The 20,207-nt window shown below is 35.6% G+C and overlaps 1 protein-coding gene across 1 annotated transcript; it reads left to right on the forward strand.

The window, feature by feature from the left end:
• Positions 1-474: 474 nt before the first annotated feature.
• Positions 475-12,962, forward strand: LOC117331766. Its single transcript, XM_033890644.1, has 2 exons — positions 475-1,064; positions 11,508-12,962. The coding sequence occupies exons 1-2, from the start codon at positions 981-983 to the stop codon at positions 12,456-12,458; spliced, it is 1,035 nt and encodes a 344-aa protein (XP_033746535.1). The 5' UTR covers positions 475-980; the 3' UTR covers positions 12,459-12,962.
• Positions 12,963-20,207: the final 7,245 nt, after the last annotated feature.

Consider the following 20,207-nt stretch of genomic DNA (forward strand, 5'->3'; position numbering starts at 1 on the left):
CATTGTGTAAATATACGGTGCAAATTGATTTTCAGAACAGAACCTATAAAAGGTAGTCTCCGAAAATCGATACCGGTCGTACGGATATAATTAAAATATAAAATATACACAGACGCCAGTGGGCCAGGTAATTTAAGTCATTATACATACACAGGTGATTCTTAACTGGTTTCTACAGAAGTTAGCCATTCTTTGTGACTTTCTATTCGTTAAAAATACCAGGTTTCATATCGTGTATAATGTATATCATATGTATACATACACATAGTGTGTTGTTAACTTTCCCTTGCCATATAGTATTACGGTTGAATGAAAGTTCAAACATGCAAGGAACGAGAAAAAACAAACTTTTTGGGGTCACTCTCTGGAATTTGGTTTAGAATCTATCGCATGTTGGAGCAAATTAAGGCTTGTTATTGAGGAGGCGAGTCACAACCGTTATACTTATTGACAGCATGACAATGCCCACCTGTGCATTAACGTCAGTCACGGACCGGTGCGAACCCCCTGTCCAGGTATATAACGGCACGGTATTGACACTGGGAGTACAAATATTTGTTTAACAATATACTCGAGTGTTTAAGATTCGTCACAGAGATAATGTACAGTACTTATATCCAATTTTGTCAGCGATAACAACATAAAAGCCTTTTTAAATAATATTTGGAATCGACTAATCATAAAGAAAAATAATAAGTACTCTTCGAAAAATGGACCTTCCGATCCACTGTGGGTGTACCTGGGAGAGCTCGTTATATCTGCGAGAGTGCACAGTGAGAATGTACGTCTAGATCTACTGCTGATAAGTCAGTTTACACTGCCTGTGCATGGCTTAACCCCCGGAATCCCTGCAGCCGATTCTACCAGGATCCGCCGACTGTTCGGGCATTGAAAGTAAAATCACGTGCACACTTTCTACAGTGTAATTTTATCTATCACTCAATCTGTCTCAAGATTGAACTTATTATTTCTTAAAAAAAATGTGTGACTTGCTTAAAAGTGAATTCGCGTGGAAAAACTGTGGATTTTCTCACAGAAATAGGAAATCTTTTTACACTTGTCAAGTAAGTATATTACACGTGTGATGTATTTATAATAAGTACAGTGACTACTTACCAATGGTAGGGATTTATTAACATTCATTTTTCAAACTAAATGTATAACATTTTACATATTAAGTCTACCTAGGTAAGATTGTAATTCATTGCTAAACATATGTACGTAGTGTATATCACATCACGTAATAATACTTATGTTGTACATAGATATACATCGGATGGTATGTTCATGATACAGGTACGATGTATAGTACATGTATACTAGTGTACTGATAAAAACTAACACATGTACAATACAACAACAATACAACACGTATTGTAAGATGTCCATCTCACATTGTATGCGACATGCTATTAATTCACAATAACATCAAATTGTTACAAAACAGTTGTAAATTGGGAAAAGAGATATTGCAAGTCGTTAATATTTTGTAGTAATGATCTTGCGCTCAGTAAATACTAAAAAGTACCACTCTTGTGACGTCAGACCCTTGTTAATTAAGCTATCGTCAGACCCTTGTTTATTAAGCTATCATCAAAGCCAAATGAAGTAACAACGTTTTACAAATTGTTCAATTTCTGAAGATGAAAAGTAACAGTGAATCCCGTTTTAATTTCATTGGCCATATCATAAGTATCATCTTTATGATTGGTAATATGGATATTAATTATAAAATGGCGATTGCTTTAGGAAGATTAGCACAAGTTAAGTTAGGTTGTCAAACCATAAATCAGCCTCATCTGCAGGCAATTATTGTATTAACTGTACACAGTATGGTATCAAACAACTTAATCCTCGGGTAAACAAATATTCATATTAATCCGAGCTATTAAAACAACCAAGAAACATTGTGTGACATATTGATAACAAAATGTACATGTAATGTCATCGATAAACAGGTACACATGTATATACCGGTATAATATCATTGATATTACAATACACGTGTATATATCGGTTTTATATCATTGATATTACAATACACGTGTATCATATCATTGATATTACAATACACGCGTATATACCGGTATAATATCATTGATATTACAATACACGTGTATCATATCATTGATATTACAATACACGTGTATATACCGATATTATATCATTGATATTACAATACACGTATATACCGATATTATATCATTGATATTACAATACACGTGTATCATATCATTGATATTACAATACACGTGTATCATATCATTGATATTACAATTCACGTGTATCATATCATTGATACTACAATACACGTGTATATACCGGTATCATATCATTGATATTACAATACACGTGTATCATATCATTGATATTACAATACACGTGTATCATATCATTGATATTACAATACACGTGTATCATATCAATGATATTACAATACACGTGTATCATATCATTGATATTACAATGCACGTGCTCCATATCATTGATATTACAATACACGTTTATCATATCATTAATATTACAATACACGTGTATCATATCATTGATATTACAATACACGTGTATATACCGGTATCATATCATTAATATTACAATACACGTGTATCATATCATTGATATTACAATACACGTGTATCATATCATTGAAATTACAATACACGTATATCATAGCATTGATATTACAATACATGTGTATCATATCATTAATATTACAATACACGTATATCATATCATTGATATTACAATACACGTGTATCATATCATTGATAGTACAATACACGTGTATTATATCATTGATATTACAATACACGTGTATCATATCATTGATATTACAATACACGTGTACCATATCATTGATATTACAATACACGTGTTCCATATCATTGATATTACAATACACGTGTATCATATCATTGATATTACAATACACGTGTTCCATATCATTGATATTACAATACACGTGTATCATATCATTGATATTACAATACACATGTATATACCGGTATTATATCATTGATATTACAATACACGTGTATTATATCATTGATATTACAATACACGTGTATCATATCATTGATATTACAATACACGTGTATCATATCATTGATATAACAATACACGTGTATATACCGGTATCATATTATTGATATTACAATACACGTGTATCATATCATTGATATTACAATACACGTGTATCATATCATTGATATTACAATACACGTGTATCATATCAATGATATTACAATACACGTGTATCATATCATTGATATTACAATGCACGTGCTCCATATCATTGATATTACAATACACGTTTATCATATCATTAATATTACAATACACGTGTATCATATCATTGATATTACAATACACGTGTATATACCGGTATCATATCATTAATATTACAATACACGTGTATCATATCATTGATATTACAATACACGTGTATCATATCATTGAAATTACAATACACGTATATCATAGCATTGATATTACAATACACGTGTATCATATCATTAATATTACAATACACGTGTATCATATCATTGATATTACAATACACGTGTATCATATAATTGATAGTACAATACACGTGTATTATATCATTGATATTACAATACACGTGTATCATATCATTGATATTACAATACACGTGTACCATATCATTGATATTACAATACACGTGTTCCATATCATTGATATTACAATACACGTGTATCATATCATTGATATTACAATACACGTGTTCCATATCATTGATATTACAATACACGTGTATCATATCATTGATATTACAATACACATGTATATACCGGTATTATATCATTGATATTACAATACACGTGTATTATATCATTGATATTACAATACACGTGTATCATATCATTGATATTACAATACACGTGTATCATATCATTGATATAACAATACACGTGTATATACCGGTATTATATCATTGATATTACAATACACGTGTATCATATCATTGATATAACAATACACGTGTATATACCGGTATTATATCATTGATATTACAATACACGTGTATCATATCATTGATATTACAATACACATGTATATACACGTATATTATATCATTGATATTGCAATACACATATATATACCGGTATCTTATTGTAAAGTGCAGTACATCCTAACCTGACTCAGCTAATTTGTAATACTTTAGCAACACTGCAGAAAGAGGTCTGATCGATTTAACAAGTGTTAGAAGTAATAAAGTCCACACGCGGTATCTACTTGCCACACGTGGTTATATGTAAATTTTATAATGCAGCCAATGTGTTAACTTACAATTAATTAGTCACGTTTATATGGCAGGTCTGTCGTGTAGCAGGTGTAAACGTCAATCTGTTTCCATAGCATCCTCCCACTCCCCTTTCCCTTCCACTTTCCATTTCTCACTTTTCTCGTCACTTACAATTCCCTGTCCCTTCATTTTCTTATTCATGCGTTCATCCCTCCCCTTATTATTGCCCCAACTTCACCTTTTTCTAAGTTCCCCTTTTAACTCGCCAATCTTCTCGCTATGACCCTTGGCCCATCCTCCCCTAACCCCGAATATCGCCCGTTTTCACTCCATCCGCCCCCCCCCCCCACCCCTACCCGCTTGACCATCCTGACTATTGCCCCTAACCCTCCATCCACTTGCCCCTCCTCGTCTATTTCCTCTTCCCATCCCACCTGCCCCTCCCCGTACTTTTGCCCCTCCCTTTCATTTCCCAATCTCCGGCTATACCCCTACCGCCGTTTGCCTCTTCCCGACTATTTACCCTTCCCGTTCCTCCGCTTGCCCTTCCTTTTACTATTGCCAATACCCGTCCACCTGTCAATCTCCAACTAAACCCCTATCCTCTGCCGTCTGCCTCTCTTAGACTATTTTCTTTCCCTCTCCCTCCACTTGCCGCTCCACGAATATTGCTCCATACCCCTCCCCGCCTGCATCTTCTCGCCTATTTCCTCCCCTCCCTTGCTTGCCCCTTTCCGACTATTTACTCCTCCCATTTCCCCGCGCGTGACCCCCCCCCCCCCCCCCCCCTGCTATTGCCCTAACTTTCAATTTGTCCTTCTCGATTATTTCCTCATACCTTCCCGTCCATCCTCTTGCCGCTCCATACCCCTCCCTTCCCTTGCCCCTCCACGGCATTTTCCTCTACCCTCTCTCTACATTCACTCCTCCCCCGATTCTGTCTCCTACAGGGGGCTGCAGTGGCAGAGTGGTTAAGGTGTCCCGACACTTTATCACTAACCCTCCACTCTGGGTTGCGAGTTCGAAACCTACGTGAGGCAGTTACCAGGTACTGACCGTAGGCCGGTGGTTTTTCTCCGGGTTCTCTGGCTTTACTCCACCTCCAAAACCTGGCACGTCCTTAAATGACCCCGGCTGTTAATATGACGTTAAACAAAAATAAACCAAACTAAACCAAATGCCCCCTTCGTCTGCTTGCCTTTCCCTGACTATTGTTGCTACCCCTATATTGTGGTGTGCAGCCCTGAGAGACTAAACGATCACTATTATCTATGGGTGTTGATGGCGGTAGTGTTGATGTGTGAAATTAGGGGAGACAAAAAGAAACACCCCCAGTGTAAACACCACAGACCTCCAAAGCATTCCTTACCATACCGCAAGTCAGGTGTACTGATTTCACATCTGGATCTGCAAAAAACATTCAGTGAAAAAAACTCTGGCACCGAAACCTAACCTATTGTATGGGTGCATCATTTCTGTGTTACCATCATAGGTTAGGTGGATTAGTCTGTTAGGATTAAGAACAGAGCGACTATGACGACAATAAAACGTATTTATATGACATTTCTGCCTTGTTTTTCGTTTGTTACCACTCTGTTATGTAGGCGGGTTTATATACGATAAAGGTCACCGAGAATTATGTACTTTTCTAAATATACACCCGTGTGACGTCATCATCGATCGGAGATATGACACTAATTCCTAACAAGAGATGTTTGATATAACAAGATACATTTTATGAAGTATATGATATAACTCAGCTGACAAGTCAGACTAAGACAAGTGTCGGCGATAGTCTACTACATCAGACAAACCTATTATCTTAAAAATGGAAAAGTCCCGATCGAATCTAATCGAAACTATCTCTAAACAACTAATGTTAATATAATAATGTCCCTTAGCAACTAATGTAAATATGTTAATATCCATTAACAACTAATGTAAATATAATAATGTCCCTTAGCAACTAATGTAAATAGGGTAATGTTCCTTAACAACTAATGTAAATATAATAATGTCCCTTAAAAACTAATGTAAATATGATGATGTCCCTTAAAAACTAATGTAAATATGATGATGTCCCTTAACAACTAATGTAAATATGATGATGTCCCTTAAAAACTAATGTAAATATGTTAATATCCATTAACAACTAATATAAATACAATAATGTCCCTTAGCAACTAATGTAAATAGGGTAATGTTCCTTAACAACTAATGTAAATAGGGTAATGTCCCTAAACAACTAATGTAAATACAATATGTATGATAATGTCCCTTAGAAACTAATGTAAATATGATAATAATGTCCATTAACAACTAATATAAATATAAGACTGTCCCTAAACAACTGATGTAGTTATAATAGCGTTCCTTAACACCTTCTGTAAAAGTGATAATGTTCCGCAACAACGCAATGTTCCAACAATCACCCCCAGTTTGGATAACCCCGGCTCCTGTAACTCCGGTTCCCACTTGTTTGGCACGTTATGCCCAGCTTTACGCTCTACTCTCGAGTAATATATTAATCATCTTAATTTTTAAACTGGAATGAGATACAAATGGATTATAGAGGTAGCTTACAATATATAATCCGCCGCAGTATCTTCCATCTTAATTATGACCTATCTCCTCAGTCACACAGCAGCTTATCGCCGCATTATAAGATCTCATACGTATCTGTAAAAGTCGTGAAATACATGTTTTCCTAATTCAATAATAAAATGCTAAACATAAAACGGATTCTGGTGAGCCTTTACTTCCTGTTAAAGACTGAGGGCGATTAATCCCATCCCAAACACACATCAGATTTACAGACAAAGGTTTCTGTTATAAATATCAAATTGTATGAAGATTATCAGAACCTAACATCATGTATCACACATATTTCCATCTGTTCCTTGTTATATCAACAAAGGGGGGATGTGTAATGGACGTGCATTTCTTGAAGTTTGAAGTAAAAAAGCATTGTGTTAATGGAATCCGGTATAACTACACCTCTGTGAGTGAGAGAAGTAGGAGGGTGTTGATGGGTTGATTATGAACGGTATTCGGAAGATCAAAGGAAACAAGAATGTTTTTGTAATACTTACACAGCTAATTGTAAGCATACCGATCTGAATTAGTTAATGTTGGGTAGAATTCGAATTTAACATTGATGTCCAAATAGTGTAAATTATTTACATTCCTTATTGTTTTCGTTAACTGTAAATATATTGTACGTAGTTTGTCAACAACGTTTGTCTAGTCTGCGCCTCTTTGCAAATATATATATATTGTATATCTATAGCCGTATGTACTCTGTTGTCAATGTTGTCAGATTGATATAAAACCATACAAGCTATATAAACACGTTTGAATAATTCACAGAACAAAGGAGAAGAGAAAGAAACGATAGAAAGCGTTACTAGTATTTGAAATTTCTATCGTGCTTTTCCTGCTGACTTAAAACGATATATTTTACGTTAAGTCTTATAAATGATATTAATACTTACAATGTTTTATAATGTGTAATATTTCACCATTACCTGTAACTAGGAGTCATGTTGTTACTTATAGTGACATTTTACATAGTGTTAATTCTAAAGGTGGAAAAATAGATAGAACAAAAGTTGCCTGATATTAAATTTTTTACTCTCTGCAATCATTTCTACTACGGACATGTAGACTACTGCCTTGACGAACTCATGGTAACCATTAAACGGTGGCTGTGTTAGATCACTGTGTTTTACATTAGACCACACGTACTGTATACTGGTTTGAGCACGTTCTGTGCACGTGGGGAAACCGTAATGGTCGACAATAATGAGCACGATTCCCCTAAGTATGTGGCGATAAAACATAATTGACCCCCATAAAGGTAGGGAAGACAGATTTTCAAAAGTAAAGAACAAACTTTTGGAAAGACAGATAGATTCACAAAAGAACGAAAATTTTAGGGGGACAGATAGATTTTCAAAAGTAAAGAGGAGAAGAATTTTCGGGAAGACTGATAGATTTACAAAAGGTAATGAGGATAATTGTTTGGGCGGACAGTTATACAATGTATTTACAAAAGTAAAGGACGAAAACGTTTAAGTAAAGAGTGACAAACATGTCGATTATATCGACGTTGAACGAACGATCATATACTATACAAATACAGACTTTGGTTGAGGGCAAACCATGGTTTTACGAACCTGACCTGGACAATATTCCCCGAGGCCGAAATCAGGACTCAATATAAGATTCCATGGACCTAACAAAACATTATATTGACTCCTTGGTGATGTCGCGGGGTATTTGAAAGGAAATAATTGATGTCATGTGATCTAATTACGACCAATAAGTGATAGTGTTACATTCCAATCAGAAGTGTAAAGTGTAAAAATGACCATTCTCCCCTTACATATTGTACCATATAGACATACATGTATACCCATATACCATGTTTTACATGTTATATGTTGTGATACTTGGTTGGGTACTGGACCTTGCTTGGAATACAAAGCACGAGGAAAATGCTAAACATTTGACCGTATTCTAGTGTACAGGCATTGTCATCAAAGACACATGGGGTTGTCTTCTGATGCAGCTTCCAATCCAGATTTTGACATTATTTTTGACCTTGACTGGCGAGTCCTAGAAGGAAGAAACAACTGTATTAATTAATTTTGGCTGTACTGAATCTAACATAATTTGTTTTGAAAGGTGCTAATTCTTGTGTTTCTTTTGTGCAATATTTTAGAATTACAGGTGAAAGATGCCGTTAGTGGACTTTTCAATCAACAGTATGTTGCGTTTTAACGGCTACACACGTACTTAGTGTTATTTTGAAATCAATATTGAAAATAATGAAATTTATTGAACTATGGGGTCTGTTGCACCTCTTCATTAAGATGTTGATATTTCTATAGACCCCTATTGTGTTTTTCGCCTTACTTTGATCACCACTTTAGGCCCTTAGCATCAATGACCAGTCCTAGAAGGAGAAAACAGCTGGATGATACAGTTTCAATTTGTTTTGCCCTGTATCGATCTGCTAGTTTGTCTTGGAAGGTATTTATGCCGTGTGTGTAACCTTTACCTTATCAATAAGAGATAAATCGAAATCGCGTCGAGAATTTTACGTTTTATATCTCTTTTTACCTAAAATACAGCACTGTTTGTTTGGAATGTTTGGAATGTTTGGAATCTTTTGTCTTCATTTGTTAATCCATTCTAAAATAAATAATAATAGAAAATATCGAAGTGCAACAAATCCACCGTTAGGCTAATACGACATCAGCCATGTAAATCTAGGTCAACGCCCAGGCATGTCTACTTCCCAAGGCGAAATGAACAACGAACACACTGAAAACCTTTAATATTGATTTAATATTGCACAGAGAAATATAATAGTTCTCTATGATATATATATATATATATATATATATATTGCTTCCATAAAACTTACCTGATATCTCATTAACCAACATCCCTTAAACAGTATACCGTTATTTTGTCCGCCAGCAGTCTACATTCAACTACCCTCAGATGATTTGCGTCCATGTTACATGTATACATTATGATATCATGGTAAATTGGAATCGTAATAAATATAAAGCTTATTTGTGCGTTATCCTGGTAGATCCCAACAGTTTAGGTCCGGGTAAGCCGTATTTGACTTTCCTGCACCCTTTATTGTCTTTTATAGATCCCGATGAATCTTAAGCTCAAACAAACTGTTCATTGTCGACAGCGTAATCCTTTAGATAGATTGACCAGCTCATAGAGACTTATTACCGTCTCGCTGGCAGCACTTATGACGTATAACGTGCACACGCTGGATGTTATTAACAGTCATCGTTATCGCAACATGGTCTTGCTGATGTAAATACAGTCTGTTTAAGGGGCATCTAAACAGCAAATCCAGTCAAAACATTGATATTTTACAGGCCTATAAATCCATATTATGGTGCAATCTCACAGAAGTAACATGATGAACTTTTAGTATGTATCATGGCAAACCGTGGGACTTGCTGTTGACATGTAATTTGTTAAGCTGTTTGTAAATTTCAACAAAACGTAAGAAAAATGCATGTTTCAGGGGGACATAATTAACTCATTTGTATCCCATATACCAAGGTATAACACAAACTTGCCATGTCGTTTTGCTCACAAGTGTCTAAAGCACAAAATAGGAGCATTGGTTTGACCAGCTTTGACGTTATTATATGTATAAACGCTGTTTTTATTTTGACCTTGAATTGCAAATGGCGGTCGTGAATGATATCACACAAATACGGCATATAAGGAGATATTTAAAACATAAAAAATGCTCTTATTAGACAATTTAAAGTATTCTTGAAGTGGCAAGAAGACTACTTTTATGAAAAAATGTTCAACCGTTGAGTTTGGGGTGAAATATGCCTATTTCTGAAAAAGGCTGCAAACTCACCAGTTTAACAAATTGACTTTAAAATGTTCTTCTTACTATGTTGAGATGTCTTAAATGTATAATATAGGAGTATTGTTATTAACTGAAATGGCCCCCTTTAAGCCATATTTGTGTAAAATTATTCACAGCCGCCATTTGCATTCCAAGGTCAAAACAAAATAAGTGTTTATACGTACATACAGTAAAATCCGGTCAAACAAATGCTCCTACCCTGTGCTATAGACACTTGTGAACATAACAGCTTGGCTATTTTTCAGGTTTGGTCATTTGCGTGACTTAGAATTATTCCATGCTACATCTTACCACAAAGTTACTCTATAGAAGAAACTGGTAGCATCTATAGCAATTTATTGGTGATTGTAAGAAGCTACATGTCCAAACAAACATTTTGGTATATTACATGCCATTTTTTGTGCAAATCTTTAGGTATTTATTCGTGTTTGAAATTCAACATTATTCTGCTATATAGATGACCCTTAATTGCATGTTCAAGAAAGTGTCGATATGAACTTTAGGAGATGGTTGATATCTGATGAGTTACATAAATTCATCTTTGAACGAAAAGAAAATACAACGGTCCAATCGCGACACGAGTCAACAAGGGTTTAATACATTGAACACATGTATTGATACATTGGTTGTTAAGTATCAATCAACATTTAGAAAAAGACTATAATTTCCCACGTTTAAGCTTTGAAGCTCGTTGATTTTTTTTTGTGATGCCAAAAAATTATTTGTATAGTTTGTACTGTCATTTCCATGTCTAAGGTCCGAAAACTTCTATTGCATATACTCTGTTTGATAATTTGATCTTATTTGCAGTGGCAGTGGCCTCCCTGGTTGTTTCTTCTGTTTCGGCTTGTTGTCCTTGGCTACTTGGTTGGGGCCTTCATACCTGTCATTGTACCTAAAGACACCAACGCCAAACATAGTCTACTCGTCTACCTCACTATCTGGACTTATCTTGTCCTCATCGCACATAACCTCGTCGCCACGATAGTCGCATTATTTTATCATTGTATGCAAGAGCGTGACGAAGAGGATTTATCAGCCAGTGTTTCATCTCATCGGTATCATGTCAGTGGAGACAGAAATTCCTCATACAGTTCCTTTAAAGACAATACCTTCCAGACTGATGCCGAAACTGCGTCATATACAATAACTAAGGGTTCAAAAGACCCAGATGCAAAGTATCAGGCTGTCATCAATACAGACAAAACAGGTATGTCTCTCAAAGACCAATCAAATGGGCGCATGGCTTCGGACTCTGAAACTCGGTCAGTGACAACAATTACTCAAATGATGTATGATGAAACAGAAGACAACCTGTCTTGTTTGATGAAATTCTCCTGGTTCTTGTCTGCGCTTGCGCAACACTTTTCAATATTTGTGACTTTGTTATATTTTTCTGCCGTGTTTCCTTTCCTAAAGGTAAAATCAGGCCTCGTCAATGACATCAATCTACACGCAGTCAACAGCTTCATAGTCTTGTTAGACCTGGCGGTGAGCGCGCGACCCGTTCGACTACTGCACGTGCTGTACCCGGTCATCTACGGCTGTGCGTATGCTGTATTCTCCGTCGTGTATTGGACATTTGATAAGGAATTGAATGTGTTATACGCCATTTTAGACTGGAACAGCCCTGCCTTAACATTAGGCGTCATAGCCGGCGCACTACTAATCGTCGTCCCACTCATACAATGTATGTTGTATGGATTATATCGGCTTAGACTGAAAGCATACCGAATTCGGTACAACCATTCATACAAATGAGAAAAAAGCAGACTTCGACACAAACATGCAATCACGTAAGAACATGTACAGAATTGTATATATACAGACTTTGATACAACCATGCATACACGTGAGAACAATGCAAAATGCGACACAAACATGTATACACGTGAGAAAATACTAAATTTATTATAAGCAGACATACGGGTAAGATTTAACACGTTCGTCAGCGTTTGTAAACATACTGCTGATATTCATGTCATTTGGTCTTGCCATTGTTATGGTAAGATACACTGAGGACCGGAAACGTTACACATATTTACACATTAACAAAATTTTTCTGATACAATATACGATAAAACAACCACTTTCGTTTCATCAACATTTGCAGAGTGTATGTATACAATATATGAAGAACAGACACATATTTACTATGTATGTGTGACAAACTATCAACATTCGGACGCAAATCAGCAGCTACTGTCTCTACAACGATGGCCAATAGACATACATTGCACAAATAGTTGTTACGTCTTATGTTGTACAGTATTAAAATTATATTACTATTATAAACAAATTGTATTTTATTTTCATGTAATATGATGATATATACAGCCTGGTGCAAAAATATGGAACTTGGAAAATGTGTTATCATGTCAGATGACAAATTTTCATTTAATTATTTTATATACCTCTAATGCCAATAGTTGTGTTATGGTTAAAAATCCTACATTAACCCCAATCAACTTTCTAGATATGTTCTCATCATATTATTAGATATACTGTAGATATGCGTTTAGAAGTCTACTGTACAAGACACATACGAGGTATTTGTATATTATTTTCTACAGTACGGAATATCCCCTACTCCAAATAATAAGTAGATTTACCATTATAGAAGGAATTGGAGACAAACATGTCAAATAATACCAAGAAGCAACCCACCAAAAATAGAGGCGGCAGAAAGTTAAGTGATCACATATAAGAAAACGACAGAATTTATACAGAAGCATTTCTACAGACAGCCACTCTCACAGTATATGTTATACAAAAGTATTACTCGTTCAGATTGTCAACAACTCAACAAAGACATACAGGTATGTGAGTCTCATAGAGAAGCGTGAAAGGATGCTGATGTATCTATAATTATAACTTAAATAAGAGCAATTGCACCAACATACACACAGTAGTCCGGAGTTGAAGGAGGCTAGAAAAGCGCCATACGATAGATTGGTGTTGATTTGTATAAGAACGTTTGTAGTATGTTGTAAAACATTTAATTTCGTTGGGGTTAAATTTTTGTGGTTTACTAATGGAAACATTCGTCTTGATTATGTTTCTTGGATTCAGTTTATAGTTTGTGTAATCAGAATATGTGTCTGATTAATGAACAGTTTCACGTGATAATTGCGAAATATTATCATTAGATAGAGATACTGAATAGATAAAATCATGGTCGATAGTTATATACAGTTATCCCATGTACCTAGACCAACCTCTAGTAGGGCTTTTCGGTGGTAATAAGAGCCAAACGCGTGGAAATTCAGTAAGAAAAAGGTTGACCTAAATAAGTGATAAAATATAAAGTCTCCCCTGTTTTATATGAAGTATGATCATATATTGTGTTTGTTCAATTAAAACACTAATGGACATAAACAATCACATTCTAGCTGATGTAAAGGTTTATTACAATATCCATCGAAGCCAAAAGACGAAGGTCGAGGTGATTATTTTTCAGATCAGGCACGTAAATCAGGGATATACCTCACCAGAAGCCCACATTTGTTTCATTATATGATATTTCAAAATGTTCCATGTCAGGAACATATGTCAAGGTCTATTTTTGAATTACCAAGTGAAGTACTTCTAACAATCATTTGAGAGTGGTAACTACAAACAATATACACTATTTCAGATACAGATGATATCTGATTTCAAATAAATGTCCTTTGCACAATCGATATTGCATAATTTAGAATGCAGTAATGTAATTCACACAATTTTGATATCTGACAACTTTAAGTTGAAAAGTTGGCAAAGTCTTTGATCTTTACATTTGACTAATATTATTACAAATACAACACTGTGTTGTTATATATAGTTAAACAGTACACCAAGTATTTATTTTCTGCATCAATCATAGAAACAAGTTTTATTTGATACAAAATAATATCATTTCAATTGAGGCTAACTGTTCAACTCTTCAAATTTCCTTTCTATCTTTATCTATTTACTTCAATGACCGGAACTTGACTAGGCGATTTATATCATAAAATAAAAAGATAGACTATAATGATAAATTCCATGTAAAAGAAACACACATACATGTAATGAGAAATTGAAAAAAAGAAATATTATTCCTAAACTAGAATTAAAAACTAAAGTCATCTTAGGCCGTTTATTTTGTCAGATTCGTAACTACACATTTAGATGGATACTTCCCCTTCACGATCACTCTCAGACAGACATAATTAAAACGAATATGATTGTATATATATATTCATTAAACCGTAATTTCTTTTTTATAAATAGTGAAATGGTTGAGATATTGCGATACACTAGCCTGTACCGTAAAATGATATTAGGTCTTTGTTTACGGGTTTTAAAGCACTGTTTTTCCTCGGTTGATGTTTGTAAACAGTGCATTGTCGGATACCAAGGGTTGATTACACGGTGTCTTCCCACTCAGCCAACATATCCTATTTTAACATTGGAGGTAGGAACATTAGAGAACAATAGGCACTAATTACAGGTAAGTTATAGCCTGTTTTGGAGAAGTAATTGATTCTCAGGTTACCTGTGTTACCTGTATTACCTGTGCTACATGCTGTTAACAGTTTGTAGATAATGTATACTAAATATATATATCACAAATACTTTTGTATAATTAAACAAGAGATCCCAGAGGGATCTTGGCGCCCACCATTGAATGATCTTTATAGGTTCCATGTCAGATTGATCTTTTCTCTACTTTTCCCTTCCTCTAAGTCTTACTAATCTGTGTAAATTCAGAAACATCCCTCTAGTACTTTTCAAACAAGGGGAACCCATATATAAAATTTAAGATTTAGCGATAATGGCTGTCTGTCGGCCATGTTGTTTTCGGATTGGTCCCAAAATGCAATACCAGGGACCAAGGGGAACCTACATATGAAATTTGAGAAAGATCCCTTCAGTACCTTCTGTAAAATAGCGATAACAAACTTCAATTGTCAAAATCCAAGATGGCTGCCTGTCGGCCATGTTGTTTCCTAACTGGTCTAAAAATCCTATATGCATAACTAGGGACAGAGGGCAACCTACAAATGAAATTTCAGAAAGATCCTTTCAGCAATTTCTGAGAAATAGCGATAACAAGAATTGTTTACCTACGGACGGACGGACCACGGACGCAGGGCGATATGAACAAAAAGATTAAAATAGAATAACTCAAATTTTCATAAATTAGTGAAAATAATTCATTTTTCTACATCTTTCATAGTTATAAATTTCACACTTTATCATGATTATTATGTTTTATAAATAAAACAGAAAATACATTTGTTCAATTTAACCTTTACATTGAAAGGGCACATTATCAATACGTTTAAGTCAACGTTACCTGTTTCATTGTGATATATAACAGGTATATATAATGTACTTAAGAGAAAACGATTAAAAACAAAACACTTTAACTGACATTTTAATAGTTCAAGTAAAACAAAGCATGTATGATCATGAAACTGATTGAATAATAAAGCACAAATCAGTATAATCCTAGAAATCACGGATAGAGTTCACAATATCATCATAGTCACTGTTTAATCATATCGGCGGTTCCATATATGCAGTCTTCACATACGAAATTATTCACGTAATAAATAGTTCAATCTTATTACGACAAAGAAACACTAGTCTATATAATTGTCATTTCCTTTAACACAAGTATATGGTAATCATAACCCTTGCAAGTTCAAGTTACTTTATAAAATTGAATGTTAAATTACACTTGTATATAATGTTTAGAATACAAAAGTTCAATTTCTCAAAGTATATCATAATCACTTAGGTCCCTTTATGAAATTGAATGCTAATGTCAGGAAACACAAATATGATACACGGGTATATAATTGTCATTATCCTGGATTTAATACTCCAAGTGGACAAGATGTGAAGCTGCATCAGCATATGCAATCACATCCATCGTGTTTTTTCGTAGTCTCATCTTGAGAGTCTGGAGTCTCGATTCCAGTTGGCGATTTTTCCTCTTCTTTGCGCATGGTTTACCTCCAGCTTGATACTCTACCATTTCCCAAGAAATCAACCATAATCTGGGCATTTGCCATTGCAATCTATAATCTATTTTCATGAACGTCAAGTACAGTAAGTGTTCAGAGACAAATAACTAATGGAATTGGTAAAATGTTTTGACTACATATCATCGAAATTTATGCCGTTAACTCTTTATGTGATTATAACAAAATGCACCTCTATTTTTTTTAAACAATAATTCAATTAGTTAGAATTAGTTGCTTATTATAGCATAGTAATCAGATCTAATTGAAAGGGAAAAAATTATTGAAAGTACACTGTATATCATTGTTACCTGTATATGATGCATTTTTAATTAGATCAGTGAAAAATCCTTAATAGAGGCTATTTGATTGGCTACGTCACATTTTCCTATCGGAATTTTAGCCAATCAGATTGAAGGTAACATACACTTTATAGAAGCTGAATATCAAAAACAGCGATGACAAGTGATCTCGAAAACATATTTCAGAAATTCAAACAACAGGTTTAAACCATTTCAGCAGAATATTATTAATACCCTTTTGTCAGACAGAGATGTCTTCCTATCAATTAAAACAGGCCTAAGTGATAGAAAAGCCGGTTATCAAGATTTTTTGCTTATGTGAACACTGCCTAGGCGTTGTGCAATTTCGATACTCTGTTTAGCTTATTGATGCACAAATCACCATCATGCTATATAACGTCATAATGCAAGAAAGAATGCATAACGTTACGATTTGGCGCACATTCAAATTTTGTCAGCCGTTGAAATGGGACCGCAATGAATTCTGGGAGAGATTGAGCTGTCTCGGTATATTTAAGGATTGTACCTCAATTTGACTGCGTATACGGTAGTATGATCGCAGATGGCAACGATATGGTTAGCGCGTTACTACCGTATATGCAGTCAAAGCAACTAATTTAGATACAAAGAAAACAAGAGGCCCAGAGGGCCTGTATCGCTCACCTGGATTTAATGAGATATGAAACAAGAATTATGATTAAGTATATTTTTCACTGGTATTGCTATGTCAATATATCATAGGCATTTTATATGGGTACGTGAGGATTGTATGTCAAAACATGCATTAATCCATGAAATAAAATTAACTTTTGGCAAAACCCCATAGGGATGCTACCACACAAATGTGAGTGATATCCATTGCTTAGTTTCAGAAAAGAAGTTGTTTAAACCAATTGACCCCTTTTGACCCCGCCCTCTGCACCCCGGGGGGTCAGCTCCATCATTTGTACAATTCTTAATTCCCACCCCATAGTGATGCTACCAGGCAAATATGAGCGATATCCATCGCTTGGTTTCAGAGAAGAAGCCCTTTATATTAAGAGAGCCAAATTGACCCCTTTTGGCCCTGCCCCTCAGACCCCTGGGATGTCAGCTCCATCATTTGTACAATTTTAATCCCCACCCCATAGTGATGCTACCAGGCAAATATGAGCGATATCCATCGCTTGGTTTCTGAGAAGAAGTCATTTATATTAACAGAGCCAAATTGACCCCTTTTGGCCCCTCCCCTCAGACCCCTTGGTGGTCAGCCCCATTATTTGTACAATTTTGAATCCCCACCCCATAGGGATGCTACCAGGCATATATGAGTGATATCCATTGCTTAGTTTCAGAGCAGAAGTCGTTTATATCAATTCTGTAAAACTGACCTCTTTTGGCCCCGCCCCTCAGACCCAAGGGGGTCAGTCCCTTCATTTGTACAATTTCAAATTCCTACCTAAAGGTAATGCTACCAGTAAAATATGAGAGATATCCATTGTTTGGTTCCAGAGAAGAAGTCAATTATATGAATATAGCCCGATTGACCACATTTGGCCCCTCCCCTCAGGCCCCTGGGGGGTCAGTCCCATAATTTGTACAATTTTGAATCCAAACCCCATAGTGATGCTACCAGGCAAATATGAGTGACAGGCATTGCTCGGTTGCAGAGAAGAAGTCGTTTATATCAATATAGCCAAATTGACCACATTCGGCCCCACCCCTCAGGCCCCTGGGGGGTCAGCCCCATCACTTGTACAATTTTGAATCCCCACCCCATAATGATGCTACCAGGCAAATATGAGTGATAGCCATTGTTTGGTTTTAGAGAAGAAGTCGTTTATATCAATATAGCCAGATTGACCACATTTGGCCCCGCCCCTCAGGTCCCTGGGGGTCAGCCCCATCATTTGTACAATTTTGAATCCCCACCCCATAGTGATGCTACCAGGCAAATATGAGTGATAGCCATTGCTTGGTTTCAGAGAAGAAGTCGTTTATATCAAAAGCGCAAAAATGACCCCTTTTGGCCCCGTCCCAGAGGCCCCCTACGGCAACCGTGATTGATAAGATAATATAGTTCCAGTGATTCTACGTTAAGACATCAATATTGTTAACAAAATTAAAAGAAACAACTCAACATTTGTGTACATTTTACGTTTTTGATTATTTGATATATTCACAATGCACAATTTCTGTCTCAGATTAACTATGGTTGTCAGGCACAGCGTGTTTCGGCACAGATTTAGTAGTGACATGGTCAAATGTTCTCTAGGAACTGTACGCTTCACACTTTTGTTATTGGCTTACTCGTGATGAAGTTAAATATGCACCCATTTCCACAATATTCAGTTTAGTTTTTTGAAAAAAAGACTCACTTGACGTTAGCTTTGTGTGCAGAGATCATCGGGTAACAGGAGAAAACGCTAAAATTGCGTTGATCTGTCCTTTCAAAACGGCGCCGTCTAGTTGACGTTCCGGTAACGTCACAAATAGACGACGTCATAATTATGTTATCGATTCCCGCGCTTATTACGTATACGTTAATTTATTCGAAGTTCACTAAGCTGAAGAATGAAGAGTGAAATATATTTGGTATTACTGAAGACACTGTTAGATATCCTCTATATACAGTCAAACCTGTCATATATGATCTTCCATGGGAGGTAATATAAAAGGTAACATATGACAGGTGGTTTCTTAATCCAGGTTTAGATAACAAGTACAGAAAATAGGTTTTGGACCGGAAAATACTGTCACATATGAGAGGGAGTCGCTTAATACAGGTGGTCACTGAAGCAGGTTGGGTGTATTTAGTTATTGTTTTAATTGGAGAAGTTGTAGTGCTAAATAACATTCCCAATCGTAATGACACCCCTTCTCTCGCGAAGTGTACCATGTATACGTTCTTACTTGGTGTATGCAGACCCACTTCATTTAATGACTCGGTGTATGTAACCCACTTCATTTAATGATGTTGTACTGCATAGTCTTTTTACGTCCAGGGTCTCTTATCACGCCCACTCTGTCCTACTTTATGCTCACCTGACTTGACGTGTCCACTCGTATGACCACAACTCTGGAGATAACCTCCCTTCCTGCTCCTAGTAGCCGAAATATCTAAGTAGAGCAGTATCGTAGTGTAAATTTATATTCAATGAACGATAAACGAAATAAAGCTCATTCAGAAACACACCACGTGGATCTATAAATAAGTATGTTTCACCTGTTAA

This window comes from Pecten maximus, chromosome 7, assembly GCF_902652985.1.
Source record: "Pecten maximus chromosome 7, xPecMax1.1, whole genome shotgun sequence".
Lineage (NCBI taxonomy): Eukaryota > Metazoa > Mollusca > Bivalvia > Pectinida > Pectinidae > Pecten > Pecten maximus.

Excerpts from the sequence above, each read along its gene's own strand:
- LOC117331766 (XM_033890644.1), top strand. The coding sequence starts at position 981 with ATGTGTGACTTGCTTAAAAGTGAATTCGCGTGGAAAAACTGTGGATTT. Across the intron at positions 1,065-11,507 it reads AATCTTTTTACACTTGTCAA|TGGCAGTGGCCTCCCTGGTT; the intron begins GTAAGTATATTA and ends TCTTATTTGCAG.